Raw genomic sequence first — 17128 nt, forward strand, 5'->3', positions numbered from 1 at the left:
ACGCCATCATGTCCACCATTGGTTTTACCCAACGGTTTAATAGCATGTGGAAAACTTCTGGATGAAGTACCCACTCTCCCGGGTGAAGGTCGTGTCTGCTGAGGAAGTCTGCTTCCCAGTTGTCCACGCCCGGGATGAATACTGCTGACAGTGCTATCACGTGATTCTCCGCCCAGCGAAGGATCCTGGCAGCTTCTGCCATTGCCCTCCTGCTTCTTGTGCCGCCCTGTCTGTTTACATGGGCGACTGCCGTGATGTTGTCCGACTGGATCAACACCGGTCTTCCTTGAAGCAGAGGTTCCGCCTGGCTTAGAGCATTGTAGATTGCTCTTAGTTCCAGAATGCTTATGTGAAGAGACTTTTTCAGGCTCGACCACACTCCCTGGAAATTTCTTCCCTGTGTGACTGCTCCCCAGCCTCTCAGGCTGGCATCCGTGGTCACCAGGATCCAATCCTGCATGCCGAATCTGCGGCCCTCCAATAGATGAGCCTCCTGCAACCACCACAGAAGGGATACCCTTGTCCTCGGCGACAGGGTTATCCGCAGGTGCATCTGAAGATGCGACCCTGACCATTTGTCCAACAGATCCCTTTGCATGGAATCTGCCGAAAGGGATTGCTTCGTAAGAAGCTACCATTTTTTCCCAGGACTCTTGTGCATTGATGTACAGACACCTTTCCTGGTTTTAGGAGGTTCCTGACCAGGTCAGATAACTCCTTGGCTTTTTCTTCGGGAAGAAAAACCTTTTTCTGAACTGTGTCCAGAATCATCCCCAGGCACAGCAGACGAGTTGTCGGCATTAATTGGGATTTTGGAATATTCAGAATCCATCCGTGCTGCTTTAGCACCTCTTGAGATAGTGCTAAACCCATCTCTAGCTGTTCTCTGGACCTTGCCCTTATTAGGAGATCGTCCAAGTATGGGATAATTAATACGCCTTTTCTTCGAAGAAGAAATATTATCTCGGCCATTACCTTTGTAAAGACCCGAGGTGCCGTGGACAAACCAAACGGCAGCGTCCGAAACTGATAGTGACAGTTTTGTACAACGAACCTGAGGTACCCCTGGTGTGAGGGGTAATTGGAACGTGGAGATACGCATCCTTGATGTCCAAGGATACCATAAAGTCCCCTTCTTCCAGGTTCGCTATCACTGCTCTGAGTGACTCCATCTTGAACTTGAACTTCTTTATGTACAGGTTCAAGGACTTCAGATTTAGAATAGGCCTTACCGAGCCATCCGGCTTCGGTACCACAAAAAGAGTGGAATAATACCCCTTCCCTTGTTGTAGAAGAGGTACCTTGACTATCACCTGCTGAGAATACAGCTTGTGAATGGCTTCCAAAACCGTCTCCCTTTCTGAGGGGGACGTTGGTAAAGCAGACTTCAGGAAACGGCGAGGTGGCTCTGTCTCTAATTTCAACCTGTACCCCTGAGATATTATCTGCAGGATCCAGGGATTTACCTGCGAGTGAGCCCACTGCGCGCTGTAATTCTTGAGACGACCGCCTACCGCCCCCAAGTCCGCTTGCGAAGCCCCAGCGTCATGCTGAGGCTTTTGTAGAAGCCGGGGAGGGCTTCTGTTCCTGGGAAGGAGCTGCCTGTTGCTGTCTCTTCCCTCGTCCTCTGCCTCGTGGCAGATATGAATAGCCCTTTGCTCTCTTATTTTTAAAGGAACGAAAGGGCTGCGGTTGAAAGGTCGGTGCCTTTTTCTGTTGGGGAGTGACTTGAGGTAGAAAGGTGGATTTCCCGGCCGTAGCCGTGGCCACCAAATCCAATAGACCGACCCCAAATAACTCCTCTACGCATCGCCTGTCCACTGTCGTGTCCATAAAGCTCTTCTGGCCGAAATGGACATAGCACTTACCCGTGATGCCAGTGTGCAGATATCTCTCTGTGCATCACGCATATAAAGAAATGCATCCTTTATTTGTTCTAACGACAGTAAAATATTGTCCCCGTCCAGGGTATCAATATTTTCGATCAGGGACTCTGACCAAACTACCCCAGCACTGCACATCCAGGCAGTCGCAATAGCTGGTCGTAGTATAACACCTGCATGTGTGTATATACCTTTTTGGATATTTTCCATCCTCCTATCTGATGGATCTTTAAGTGCGGCCGTCTCAGGAGAGGGTAACGCCACTTGTTTTGATAAGCGTGTTAGCGCTTTGTCCACCCTAGGAGGTGTTTCCCAGCGCTCCCTAACCTCTGGCGGGAAAGGGTATAAAGCCAATAACTTCTTTGAAATTAGCAGTTTTTTTATCGGGGCACCCCACGCTTCATCACACACGTCATTTAATTCTTCTGATTCGGTAAAAACTACTGGTAGTTTTTTCACACCCCACATAATACCCTGTTTAGTGGTACCTGTAGTATCAGCTAAATGTAACATCTCCTTTATTGCCAAAATCATATAACGTGTGGCCCTACTGGAAAATACGGTTGATTCGTCACCTTCACCACCGGAATCAGTGCCTGTGTCTGGGTCTGTGTCGACCGACTGAGGCAAGGGGCGTTTTACAGCCCCTGACGGTGTTTGAGGCGCCTGGACAGGCACTAATTGAGTGTCCGGCCGCCTCATGTCGGCAAACGACTGCTTAAGCGAGTTGACGCTATCCCGTAATTCCACAAATAAAGGCATCCATTCTGGTGTCGACCCCCTAGGAGGTGACATCCTCATATTTGGCAATTGCTCCGCCTCCACACCAATAACGTCCTCATACATGTCGACACACACGTACCGACACACAGCAGACACACAGGGAATGCTCTATACGAAGACAGGACCCACTAGCCCTTTGGGGAGACAGAGGGAGAGTCTGCCAGCACACACCAAAAAGCGCTATATATGACAGGGATAGCCTTATGATTAAGTGCTCCCTTATAGCTGCTTTTATATTAATATATTGCCATTTATTTTGCCCCCCCTCTCTGTTATACCCTGTTTCTGTAGTGCAGTGCAGGGGAGAGACCTGGGAGCCTTCCTGACCAGCGGAGCTGTGACAGAAAATGGCGCCGTGTGCTGAGGAGATAGGCCCCGCCCCTTTTTCGGCGGGCTCGTCTCCCGCTATTTAGTACATTTAGGCAGGGGTAAATATCTCCATATAGCCTCTGGGGCTATATGTGAGGTATTTTTAGCCTTTTTAAAGGTTTTCATTTGCCTCCCAGGGCGCCCTGCACCCTCAGTGACTGCCGTGTGAAGTGTGCTGAGAGGAAAATGGCGCACAGCTGCAGTGCTGTGCGCTACCTTAAGAAGACTGCAGGAGTCTTCAGCCGCCGATTCTGGACCTCTTCTTGCTTCAGCATCTGTGAGGGGGCCGGCGGCGTGGCTCCGGTGACCATCCAGGCTGTACCTGTGATCGTCCCTCTGGAGCTTCATGTCCAGTAGCCAAGAAGCCAATCCATCCTGCACGCAGGTGAGTTCACTTCTTCTCCCCTCTGTCCCTCGTTGCAGTGATCCTGTTGCCAGCAGGAATCACTGTAAAATAAAAAACCTAAGCTAAACTCTCTAAGCAGCTCTTTATGAGAGCCACCTAGAATTGCACCCTTCTCGGCCGGGCACAAAAATCTAACTGGAGTCTGGAGGAGGGTCATAGGGGGAGGAGCCAGTACACACCACCTGACCTGTAAAAGCTTTACTTTTGTGCCCTGTCTCCTGCGGAGCCGCTATTCCCCATGGTCCTTTCAGGAACCCCAGCATCCACTTAGGACGATAGAGAAAAAATTAACGCACATATACTAAATGGTTTTTCACATCATACTTAGTTAACCACTTTCTTTGGGCTGGGAGCAACACATTTATTGTACGTTTTGCGAAGAAAGAATATCCAATTATTATCAGTGGAAACTTACATGGAGAAATCACACAAGTGTATAAATTGTAAAATATTGACATTGCAAAACACCTCCTGTGTAAAGTACTCTAGCAACTACCAATACATTGATTTGGGAGACAACACTGCACCTGCAGGCTACCATCTGATCACAACTGAGCAATTGACGAATGGAAGAACAGGATTTATTTTTGCATTTAAACTTGTTTGCCAAGGTGTAGTGCAAAACACAGAAATAGTGGGCAAAAGCAAAATATATTTCTTTACAAGCTGTCAATAACTATTACAACAGATGATCTAAGTTTGATATATAACCTATTTACATGAATCAAGCCGATAATTGCATAATTTATGCCCAGCTTTAGTAATTCATCCAATGAACTAAACTGAATTAAACTGGATTCAGTTGGAATAGACACAATCAGGCTTAATTACTGCTAGTACAGTTAAATCTAATCACTAAAATAGAACCTTTCCAGCAATGTGAAATTAGCTACAAGGTCTCAACAAGCAGAGCAGTATGCCGCAATCAAGATATTCCAGAAGAGTTGAGAAAAAACAATGGAAATATACCTGGAAAGGGTTACAAATCCATTGCTAATGCTCTGGGAATCCAGCAGACCAGTGGGCCTGATTCAGAAATGTTTGCAAGCAGCTATGCATTTGCGTCTGATAAGGAGGGACACGCAGGGAAGTCTCAGTAGAAGAGAGGCCTTCTGCAGGTAGCTGCGATCCCAGCACTACAACCGACATCATAAGCTGGGATCCAACCAAAGGTTGCAACGTTTCACACAGAGGGGCAGCCGAGTAAGCTCCAGCTTACTCAGCTGACCAACGGAATCAGGGGCTGCGATGCCAGGAAATCTACATGGTAACACGCAGACCCTGGACTTTCTCCTCCCAGAAAATGGAGGCGACACCTTCCCCTCTTTGGTTCTGGGAACGCAGGTCTCCCCCCACCCCCTCAACGCTGCTGCCTGTGGATCAGGCAGCGGAAAAGGGGAACTGCAGGTGACAATGCAATGCGCATTCTGCAGCACGGACCTTGCGCAGCTGCAGATTTCCAATAATTGGGAATCTGCGTGGGACGCAGCCAGCACCTGCATCCCACCCTGAATTAAGCCCAGTGAAGCTATTTTTTTCCAAATGAAGAAAACTTTGAACAGTGGTGAATCTTCCCAGGAGTGGCCAACCTATGATGATTCCTCCATGAGCGCATCAATGACATGCCCAGGAATTCACAAAAGAACCCAAATAACTAAGGAACTGCAGACCTTGCGCGCCTCATGTAATGTCAGCGCTCATGATTCCACCATAAGAAAGAGATTGGGCAAAAATGCTCAACCACTGCACACAAAGGGAAACATAAAGGCAGGTCTCAAATTTGTCAAACACACATTGTCAACACACAAGACTTTTCGGCTAATGTTCTGCGGACTGACGCATCAGACACTTTTTGGAAGACATGGGCCCTGTCACATCTGGCATAAAGCTACAATATGAATGTTATATCAGCAGTCAAACATGGTGATGGTAGTAGTATGATGGCGTGGGGGTGCTTTGCTTCTTCAGGACCCGGGCAACTTGCCATTATTAACAGAATCATGAGTTCTGCTCTCTATCAGAAAAAATTGAGGGAGAATGTCCAGTCATCAGCCCATGATTAGGAGCTCAAGCGCAATAACATCATGCAGCAAGACAACAGTGCGAAGCACTACAGCAAGTCCACCTTGGAATGGACCTCCCAGTGTGGCTGAATTAAAGCAATTCTGCAAAGAAAAGTGTGCCAAATTCCTCCATGATGACAGAAAAGACTCATCTCCAGTTATGGGAATTGTTTGGTTGCAGTTGTGGCTGCTAAAGGTGGCACAGCCAGTTATTAGGTTTAGGATGAAATCGCGACAGTCTAGATCCCGGCGGTCAGGACACCGACGCCGGAATCCCGACATCAAGGCAGAGAGTCCCTTCACGGGCTCACTGCGTACGCAGTGCTTTGCTTGCCACACTATTATAATCCCCCTTGGGTGGTGGCGTGGATGCACCACCCGAGTGGGAATACCAGGCTGCAGTCGAGATTCCCACCGCCGGCATTTCCCCTGCCGTCGGGATTCCGGCGGCGGTATTTCGACTGCCGGGATCCCGTCGTACGGGAAATTAACTGTATCCTTTTAACTGCTTATTTTTTCACACAGGCAGTATATTTATTAATAAAAGAAATTATCAATTAAAAACTGTATTTTGTTTTTTACGCAGGATGTCTTTGTCGAAGATTTGGAACAATTAAGTATGATAAATATGCAATTATGGAAGAAATCAGGAAGAGGCAAAAATGTTTTCTCATCACTGTATATTTGATGTAGAACCTTATCAGTCAAGAGACACATCAAACAGGCATAGTACACCAACGTTTTCTGGTGCAGAGGCTACAGCACCCGTGGAACATCTCTGATCCAACATCACAATCTACATAAGGTCTCCCAAATTAATGTATTAATTCTCAACGTATTCTATACAAACGACAAGAATGTACTGTTTCAGCCGTGTTTTAGTAGTAGATTCTGATTGCTCCCAAAGTGCTTTCACAGAGAGTGGTCACTTAAAACAGCTGATAGCCAGTGTATCGATTGAATGGCTAAAGCAGAACGAGATATACTAAATGGTGCTGTGCAGCAGGCAAGCAGACAATCAGATAGGAATTAACACGTGGACATGCGCCAAATCAGACAGATGAATATATACATTGACAAAGCAACTCATTAAATAGTACAGAGTATTTGTGATGATTAAGCTGCTAATTTCAGGTTTTTACAGTTTCCTTAAACCAAGAGTTTGGGGCCTTACCACAAAGGAAGGAGGAAATGACCTACTGTTAGTTGCCTGTTTCCAAGGCTTAGCTGTTAAAGGAAACTATCCTCCACGGGCAATGGAAACAGCAGCATAGAAAATAAAACAGAAATAGACAGGAACCCTTTACAGTGTCTTTAATTAAAGCACTGCTTCTTTAGTGCACAGGCCTGGGATGCAGGAGTACAGCCATGAAAGCATTTAAACAGCGCAACAATCACAAAATATCCTGAGCATTTTTTGCCAATATTAAACAACATTTAGAAATGTTAGTCCTGGAAGTAACAAGCAATCTGAAGTTAAAACATTAATATTTAAAAGAACCATCATTTTTATCCTGTACAAAAACGGTTTGTTAAGGGGATGTAGTTGCATTGCCACCAGTTGGAATCCCGGCTAACAGGGCCTATTCCCACTCATGGGTGTCCACGACACCCACAGAGTGGGAATAGAACCTGTGGCGAGCGTAGCACTCACCCCTCTGCAAGCATTCTAACGGCTGGGATCCCGGTGTCGGTATGCTGACCAGGTACACAGGGGGGTTCATTTACACTTCCCCAGAGGCTGCTTTTGTCTGCAGCCGCTGTGTGGGGTGTGCTGCCGTGCTGACCGATCAGCAGTGATCGGCAGCACGGCAAACACTGGGGGAAGGTGCAGGGAGGCAGAGGGACCTTCTGGTCCCCCTGACAGCAGCAGCGGAGAGAAGTTTCTCTTCCCTGCTGCTGCAAATGCTGTTTATCTGACTGGTCGCATCCTGTGCGACTAGGCCAGATAGACACCAGCTGGAATGGTCGCATCTGATGCGACCATGCCAGGCAAGTGGTTAAGATCAGTGAAAATGACTACTTCAAAATCCAAATTATGAGAATATATTAACCAAAGTACTTTGTTTTACAGTTTCATTAAAACTTTATTACAATCCTCCTAACTTGCCCTGGTTCTTTACCATCCTTTCTGTAATTAGCTGAAGAATGTAAATTAAATCATCATAGTTGATGGAGTGGTCTAACAGCATAATAAGTGTAGTAAACGCCATTATCAAAATCACTGTGATGGTAACCACACAAAAAGGGTATATTTGTGTGAAATACTTCTAACTCTGATGTCATGAAAATAAACTATGCTTTGATAGTGAGCTTAAGAGCCCATGCCTTTGATGAGTTATCAGAGGTGCACACATAAAAATAGATTTTATCTGATGGTTTAGAGAGAGACAAACGCCTGTCCTTTACCCGCAGAGTCTATACCTGATAGTTTGGAGATTCAATTTACCCCAATCATTTGTTGGGTGCAAAAAGTATTTATTTACGCAATTTTTTCCAATGTTTTGCTTTGGCTATTCAATTAGAGCCCATTTATTGTGCCCGAAAGATCAGTTTTTGGGCAAAAACATACAGAATCCGCGAGAGGTTCACAAAACCTGTGTTTTCACTGCCTCATTCTCTCCATATACATGGTTAACCTTCATAATTTTCACTCTAATCCCATCAATTGTTTTAAATTTTAACAAGTGATAGGTAGACTTTGATAAGACATAGTGTGGGTGGAAACCAAAATAGGATTCAATCAGTAGTTCATTATTTACAAAGACAAACCACTTAAGACTAATAAAAAAGGGAACAAAGCAAAGGAAAAGTTACCTTCCCATTCAAATTCATTGCTGTTCTCAGATGGAGTATCTAGGTCATCTAAATCCAAGTCTCCACTTTCATCTAAGTCTTCAGAGAGGAGGGAACCATCACTGCGATCCAGTGTTAAACTTAGATTGGGAGCCATTAGTTTCCGCTTTGCCTTTTTACTACCATTTGTTTCAACTGGACTAGGAACTAGAAAGAAAGGGAAATCAGCGCACTGTTATAAATCACAACAGAATCATTCGCACATAAATTACAGCAACATGTTAATTATGCAAAGGAATGGTGTTTTGTTACCACAAAACAGGCTTTAAAGTATAAAAAATAATAGACATTTATTTAGCAGATTATAGCATTCCACGTGGTAGCCTATGTATTTTCTACACAAAGTGAATACAAGTGTAAACAAAAGTGACAAAAGCAAATGAATGAAAAAGGTCCCAGTGTAAACAAAGCAATGAGGAATCAATGTGGCGGAAACACGTGTTCCTAGCATGCAGTGTGCTGACAGTAGAGTGAAATAATAAGAATTTACTCACCGGTAATTCTATTTCTCGTAGTCCGTAGTGGATGCTGGGTACTCCGTAAGGACCATGGGGTATAGACGGGCTCCGCAGGAGACTGGGCACTCTTAAAAGAAAGATTAGGTACTATATCTGGTGTGCACTGGCTCCTCCCTCTATGCCCCTCCTGCAGACCTCAGTTAGGGAAACTGTGCCCGGAAGAGCTGACATTACTAGGAAAGGATTTGGAATCCAGGGTAAAGGGGGGTACTCACGGGAGAGATGTGTGCTGAGCGATCTTAACACAGACCGCTCAGCACACATCTCTCTCCCCGCTCAGCACAGCGCGATGTGCTGAGCGAGGGGGAAAGCCGACGGGGAGCCGCTCACTTCACACAACGGTGAAGTGAGCGTCCCGCTAGATTGAGCCTGCATGCAGCTCAATCTAGCACCGGCGATAGCGATGCGCGGGGCCGCGCATCGCTATCGCTGGGGGGCATACACACGGCAGATCCGTGCTTAAAATCTAAGCAATCTAGCAAGATTGCTTAGATTTTAAGCACGGATCTCTCCGTGTGTACCCCCTTAAGACTCATACCAGCCACACCAATCACACTGTACAACTCGTGATAACTATACCCAGTGAACAGTATAACAATAACTGAGCCTCTTTCAACAGATGGCTCATACAATAACCCTTTAGTTAAGCAATAACTATATACATGTATTGCAGAGAGTCCGCACTTGGGACGGGCTCCCAGCATCCACTACGGTCTACGAGAAATAGAATTACCGGTGAGTAAATTCTTATTTTCTCTGACGTCCTAGTGGATGCTGGGGACTCCGTAAGGACCATGGGGATTATACCAAAGCTCCCAAACGGGCGGGAGAGTGCGGATGACTCTGCAGCACCGAATGAGCAAACTCAAGGTCCTCCTCAGCCAGGGTATCAAACTTGTAGAATTTTGCAAAAGTGTTTGAACCCGACCAAGTAGCAGCTCGGCAAAGTTGTAAAGCAGAGACCCCTCGGGCAGCCGCCCAAGAAGAGCCCACCTTCCTCGTGGAATGGGCTTTGACTGATTTAGGATGCGGCAGTCCAGCCGCAGAATGTGCAAGCTGAATGGTGCTACAGATCCAGCGAGCAATAGTCTGCTTTGAAGCAGGAGCACCCAGCTTGTTGGGTGCATGCAGGATAAATAGCGAGTCAGTTTTTCTGACTCTAGCTGTCCTGGAAACATAAAGTTTCAGGGCCCGGACTACGTCCAGCAACTTGGAATCCTCCAAGTCCTTAGTAGCCGCAGGCACCACAATAGGTTGGTTCAAATGAAACGATGATACCACCTTAGGGAGAAATTGGGGACGAGTCCTCCATTCTACCCTTTCCATATGGAAGATCAGATATGGGCTTTTACATGACAAAGCCGCCAATTCTGACACACGCCTAGTCCAAGCTAAGGCCAAAAGCATAACCACTTTCCACGTGAGATATTTTAGCTCCACGATCTTAAGTGGCTCAAACCAGTGGGATTTTAGGAATCCAACACACGTTAAGATACCAAGGTACCACTGGAGGCACAAAAGGGGCTGAATATGCAGCACCCCTGTAACAACGTCCGAACTTCAGGCAGTGAAGCCAGTTCTTTTTGAGAGAAAAAGGGATAGGGCCGAAATCTTGGCCTTTATGGATCCTAATTTTAGGCCCATAGTCACTCCTGACTGTAGGTAGTGCAGGAATCGACCCACCTGGAATTCCTCTGTAGGGCCTTCCCGGCCACACACCAAGCAACATATTTTCGCCATATACAGTGAAAAAGTCTTGCTGTCACGTCTTTCCTAGCCTTTATCAGCGTAGGAATAACTGCATCCGGAATGCCCTTTTCCGCTAGGATCCGGCGTTCAACCGCCATGCCGTCCAACGCAGCCGCGGTAAGTCTTGGATCAGACAGGGTCCCTGTTGCAACATGTCCTGACTGAGAGGCAGAGGCCATGGGTCCTCTGAGAGCATTTCTTGCAGTTCCGGGTACCGAGTCCTTCTTGGCCAATCCGGAGCAAAGAATATTGTTCACACTCCTCCGTTTATTACAATTCTCAGCCCTTGGGTCTGAGAGGAAGAGGAGGGAATATATAGACCGACTGGAACACCCACGGTGTTACTAGTGCGACCACAGCTATCGCCTGAGAGTCCCTTGACCCAGCGTAAAACCTTTTTTATCTTTTTATTGAGGTGGGACGCCACGTAGTCCACCTGAGGCAGTTTCCATCAATTTGTAAAACTGCGTGAAGACTTCCTGATGAAGTCACCACTTTCCCGGGTGGAGGTCGTGTCCACTCCCGTAAATGAACACTGCTTACAGTGCACTTACTTGATTCTCCGCCCAGCGAAGAATTCTGGTGGCTTCTACCCTCGCCACCCTGCTCCTTATGCCGCCCTGGCGGTTTACATGAGCCCCTGCGGTCTGACTGGATCAGAACCGGTTGGTCGCGAAGCAGGAACTCCGCTTGACTTAGGGCGTTGTATATGGCCCTTAGTTCCAGGATATTGATGTGAAGGCAAGTCTGTTGGCTTGACCACAAACCTTGGAATTTTCTTCCCTGTGTAACTGCCCCCCACCCTCGGAGGCTTGCATCCGTGGTCACCAGGACCCAGTCCTGAATGCTGAATCTGCGGCCCTCGAGAAGGTGAGCACTCCGCAGCCACCACAGGAGAGACACCCTGGCCCTGGGGGATAGGGTGATTAACCGATGCATCTGAAGATGTGATCCGGACCACTTGTCCAGTAAGTTCCATTGTCCTTGCATGGAACCAGCCGAAGGGGATGGCCTCGTATGATGCCATCATCCTTCCCAGGACTCGAGTGCAGTGATGCACTGACACCTGTTTTGGTTTTCAATGGATTCCTGACCAGTGTCATGAGCTCCTGAGCTCTCTCTATCGGGAGATAAACCCTCTTCTGGTCTGTGTCTAGGATCATGCCTAGGCGAGGCAGATGAGCTGTAGGAACCAACTGCGACTTTGGAATATATAGAATCCAGTCGTGTTGCGGTTTCACTTCCAGAGAAGGTGATACGCTGTCCAGCAACTGCTCTCTTGATCTCGCTTTTATGAGGAGATCATCCAAGTATGTGATAATAGTGACACCTTGCTTCCGCAGGAGCACCATCATATCCGCCATTACCTTGGTGAAATTGGTAATGACAATCCCGTACCGCAATTCTGAGGTACGCCTGATGAGGTGGATAAATGGGGACACGAAGGTATGCATCCCTTATGTCCCGATTCATTTCAGGCATGCAATGACCGCTCTTAGCGATTCCATCTTGAACCTGAACCTTTTCAGGTATATGTTCAGGGATTTTAATTCAATATGGGTCTAACCGAACCGTCTGGTTTCGGGATTATAACATGGTCGAATAATAACACCCTCTTGTTGAAGGAGGGGACCCTTGACCACCACCTGTTGAAGATACAATTTACGAATTGCAGTTAACACTGGCTCCCTCTCTTGGGGGGAAGCCCGCCGGGTCCTCGGTGAGGGGGCATCTTCTCACAGTCCAGCCTGTATCCCTGCGATACAATTTCTATTGCCCAGGGATCTAACAGGGAGTGAACCCACTTGTGGCTGAACTTACGAAGGCGTGTCCCCACCGGGCCTAGCTCCGCCTGTGGAGCCCCAGCGACATGCGGTGGATTTTTATAGAGGCCGGGGAGGACTTCTGTTCCTAGGGACTAGCTGTGTTGTACAGCTTCTTTCCTCTGCCCCCGGCTCTGACAAGAAAGGACGCACCTCAGACTTTCTTGTTTCTTTATTCGAAAAGCTGCATTTAATAATGTCGTGCTTTCCTAGGTTGTGCAGGAATATAAGGCAAAATATCAGAATTACCAGCTATAACTGTGGAGACCAGGCCCGAGAACCTTTCTCCACACAATCCTCAGCCTTCCATATGCCTCTTAAGCCGGCATCATCTGTCCAATGTATATTCTACAGGACACGTCAAGCAGAAATCGACATAGCTTTTGTCTCTAGGACCCAGTATACTCATGTCCCTTTGGGCATGCTTTATAATGATATATCTATCACTTAAGACAGCATCTTAAAATATTTATATGCATACTAGGGTCTCAATCTCTGCTGATAAGGTACCTGTCCACGCTGCCACAGCACTATAAACCCATGCCGACACAATCGCCGGTCTGGGTAGTATACTAGAATGTGCACGCTATCTGCAGGATCCCTGAGAATAGCTAGTGCAAGCAGGACACCCAAGGGGAAGATTCTCAACACATCCTGGCCCTAGTGGGGAAAGGATACAGCCTGAGAATTCTCTTGTGGGAAGCTGCCGTCTCTTGTCTGGAGATTCCCGCTCTTTTTCCTCATGAGAGGAGGAATATTTACCTCAGCATTCTTCCCCTTAACATGTGTACTCTCGTGTCAGGGACAGATGAGTCATCAGTGATATGCAAATCATCTTTTATTCCAATAATCATATATTGAATATCTTTTAGCCCTCTTGGCTGTAACTTTGCATTATCGTAGTCGACAGTGGAGTTAAACTCTGTGTCGATACTTTGTTATTTTGGATAGTGAACATAGAGAGACTCTGAAGGACTCTGTGACATAGGGACAGACCAGGGTAGATTTCCTTTCTGTTCCCTAACCTTTTGTGCAATAATTTTACCTCAGCACTTACACATATCCAAACAGGTGTCAGCATTGTTGACGGAGATACCCTCCCACACACTTATCCGCTCTATCACCTCCTTAGAGGAGCCTTTTACCTCAGACATGTCGACACACGCGTACCGACACACCACACACACAGTGGATGCTCTATTTGAAGATAGTTCCCCCACCAGGCCCTTTGGAGAGACAGAGAGAGAGTATGCCAGCACACACCACAGCGCTATATAATACAGGGATGTACACTATACTGAGTGATTTTTCCCCTATAGCAGCTTATATACACAGTTTTGCGCCTAAATTTATGTGCCCCCCCTCTCTTTTTTACCCTTTGTGTACCAGGATACTGCAGGGGAGAGCCTGGGGAGCTTCCTTCCAGCTGAGCTGTGAAGAGAAAATGGCGCCGGTGTGCTGAGGAAGAAGGCCCGGCCCCCTCAGCGGCGGGCTTCTGTCCTTTTATGTACTTTAATGGCGGGGGTTAATGCACATATACAGTTTATCAGACTGTATTATGTGCTTTTCGCCAAGTAAGTTAATCTAATTGCTGCCCAGGGCGCCCCCCCCCCCCCCCAGCGCCCTGCACCCATCAGTGACCGGAGTGTGTGGTGTGCTAAGGGAGCAATGGCGCACAGCTGCAGTGCTGTGCGCTACCTTAATGAAGACCGGAGTCTTCAGCCGCCGATTTTAAACTTCTCTTCGTTCTTCTGGCTCTGCAAGGGGGACGGCGGCGCGGCTCCGGGACCGGACGACCGAGGACTGGGCCTGTGTTCGATCCCTCTGGAGCTAATGGTGTCCAGTAGCCTTAGAAGCCCAAGCTAGCTGCAAGCAGGTAGGTTCGCTTCTCTCCCCTCAGTCCCACGTAGCAGTGAGTCTGTTGCCAGCAGATCTCACTGAAAATAAAAAAACCTAACAAATACTTTCTTTTCTAGGAAGCTCAGGAGAGCCCCTAGGGTGCATCCAGCTCAGGCCGGGCACAGATACTAACTGAGGTCTGGAGGAGGGGCATAGAGGGAGGAGCCAGTGCACCCCAGATATAGTACCTAATCTTTCTTTTAAGAGTGCCCAGTCTCCTGCGGAGCCCGTCTATACCCCATGGTCCTTACGGAGTACCCAGCATCCACTAGGACGTCAGAGAAATCACTTTAGATCAGGCATGTCAAACTCTGATAACAATGATGGTATGTAAAATTTGGGATAATCGTGCAATTTCATATATTTTCAATCCCAATTTTAAGAACAGCCATAGGAAATCAACAAAAAATAAGATTTTACTCACCGGTAAATCTATTTCTCGTAGTCCGTACTGGATGCTGGGGACTCCGTAAGGACCATGGGGAATAGACGGGCTCCGCAGGAGACTGGGCACTCTAAGAAAGAATTAGGACTACTGGTGTGCACTGGCTCCTCCCTCTATGCCCCTCCTCCAGACCTCAGTTAAGGAAACTGTGCCCGGAAGAGCTGACATTACAAGGAAAGGATTTTGGAATCCAGGGTAAGACTCATACCAGCCACACCAATCACACCGTATAACTTGTGATAACTTACCCAGTTAACAGTATGAACAACAACAGAGCATCAGATCAACCCTGATGCAACTATAACATAACCCTTATGTAAGCAATAACTATATACAAGCATTGCAGAAGAAGTCCGCAATTGGGACGGGCGCCCAGCATCCACTACGGACTACGAGAAATAGATTTACCAGTGAGTAAAATCTTATTTTCTCTAACGTCCTAGTGGATGCTGGGGACTCCGTAAGGACCATGGGGATTATACCAAAGCTCCCAAACGGGCGGGAGAGTGCGGATGACTCTGCAGCACCGAATGGGCAAACACAAGGTCCTCCTCAGCCAGGGTATCAAACTTGTATAAATTTGCAAAAGTGTTTGAACCCGACCAAGTAGCTGCTCGGCAAAGCTGTAATGCCGAGACCCCTCGGGCAGCCGCCCAAGAAGAAGAGCCCACTTCCCTTGTGGAATAGGCTTTCACTGATTTTGGATGCAGTATCCAGCCGCAGAATGAGCCTGCTGAATCGTGTTACAGATCCAACGAGCAATAGTTTGCTTTGAAGCAGGTGCACCCAGCTTGTTGGATGCATACAGGATAAACAGCGAGTCAGTTTTCCTGACTCCAGCCGTTCTGGCTACATAAATCTTCAAAGCCCTGACTACATCTAGTAACTTGGAATCCTCCAAGTCACGAGTAGCCGGAGGCACCACAATAGGTTGGTTCAAATGAAAGGATGACACCACCTTTGGCAGAAATTGCGGACGAGTCCGTAATTCTGCCCTGTCCACATGGAAAACCAGATGGGGGCTTTTACCTGACAAAGCTGCCAAATCTGACACACGCCTAGCCAAAGCTAAGGCCAATAGCATTACCACCTTCCACGTGAGATATTTTAACTCCACGGTTTTAAGTGGCTCAAACCAGTGTGATTTCAGGAAACTCAACACCACGTTAAGATCCCAAGGTGCCACTGGTGGCACAAAAGGGGCTGAATATGCAGTACTCCCTTTACAAACGTCTGAACTTCAGGAAGAGAAGCCAGTTCCTTTTGAAAGAAAATGGATAGGGCTGAAATCTGGACCTTAATGGACCCCAATTTTAAGCCCAAAGTCACTCCCGACTGTAGGAAGTGAAGGAAACGGCCCAGTTGGAATTCCTCTGTAGGGGCATTCCTGGCCTCACACCAAGCAACATATTTGCGCCATATACGGTGATAATGCTTAGCCGTCACGTCCTTCCTAGCCTTTATTAGCGTAGGAATAACCTCATCCGGAATGCCTTTTTCTGTTAGGATCCGGCGTTCAACCGCCATGCCGTCAAACGCAGCCGCGGTAAGTCTTGGAACAGACAGGGCCCCTGTTGCAACAGATCCTGTCTGAGAGGCAGAGGCCATGGGTCCTCTGTGAACATTTCTTGCAGTTCCGGATACCAAGTCTTTCTTGGCCAATCCAGAACAATGAGTATTGTTCTCACTCCTCTTTTTCTTACGATACTCCGCACCTTGGGTATGAGAGGAAGAGGAGGAAACACATAAACCGACTGGAACACCCACGGTGTCACTAGAGTGTCCACAGCTATCGCCTGAGGGTCTCTTGACCTGGCGCAATACATTTGTAGCTTTTTGTTGAGGCGGGACGCCATCATGTCCACCTGTGGCAGTTCCCATCGATTTGTAATCTGTGTGAAGACTTCTTGATGAAGTCCCCACTCTCCCGGGTGGAGGTCGTGCCTGCTGAGGAAGTCTGCTTCCCAATTGTCCACTCCCGGAATGAACACTGCTGACAGTGCTTGCACGTGATTCTCCGCCCAGCGAAGAATTCTGGTGGCTTCTGCCATCGTCCACCCTGCTTCTTGTGCCGCCCTAGCGGTTTACATGAGCCACTGCGGTGATGTTGTCTGACTGAATCAGTACCGGTTGGTTGCGAAGCAGATGCTCCGCTTGACTCAGGGCGTTGTATATGGCCCTTAGTTCCAGGATATTGATGTGCAGACAAGTTTCCTGACTTGACCACAGCCCTTGGAAGTTTCTTCCCTGAGTGACTGCCCCCCATCCTCGGAGGCTTGCATCCGTGGTCACCAGGACCCAGTCCTGAATGCCGAATCTGCTGCCCTCGAGAAG

General features: G+C 47.6%; 1 protein-coding gene across 3 annotated transcripts in view; it reads right to left on the reverse strand.

Moving 5' to 3' along the window:
• Positions 1 to 17128, reverse strand: part of BNIP2 (BCL2 interacting protein 2) — a 248109-nt gene that overhangs the window by 63924 nt on the left and 167057 nt on the right. For all 3 annotated transcript variants that reach the window (XM_063926259.1, XM_063926258.1, XM_063926257.1), the window contains exon 4: positions 8322 to 8507. In XM_063926259.1, the coding sequence (XP_063782329.1) occupies positions 8322 to 8507 (186 nt within the window). The remainder of the gene's footprint in view (positions 1 to 8321; positions 8508 to 17128) is intronic.

Source organism: Pseudophryne corroboree, chromosome 6 (assembly GCF_028390025.1).
Source record: "Pseudophryne corroboree isolate aPseCor3 chromosome 6, aPseCor3.hap2, whole genome shotgun sequence".
In the NCBI taxonomy this organism is placed as follows: Eukaryota; Metazoa; Chordata; class Amphibia; order Anura; family Myobatrachidae; genus Pseudophryne; species Pseudophryne corroboree.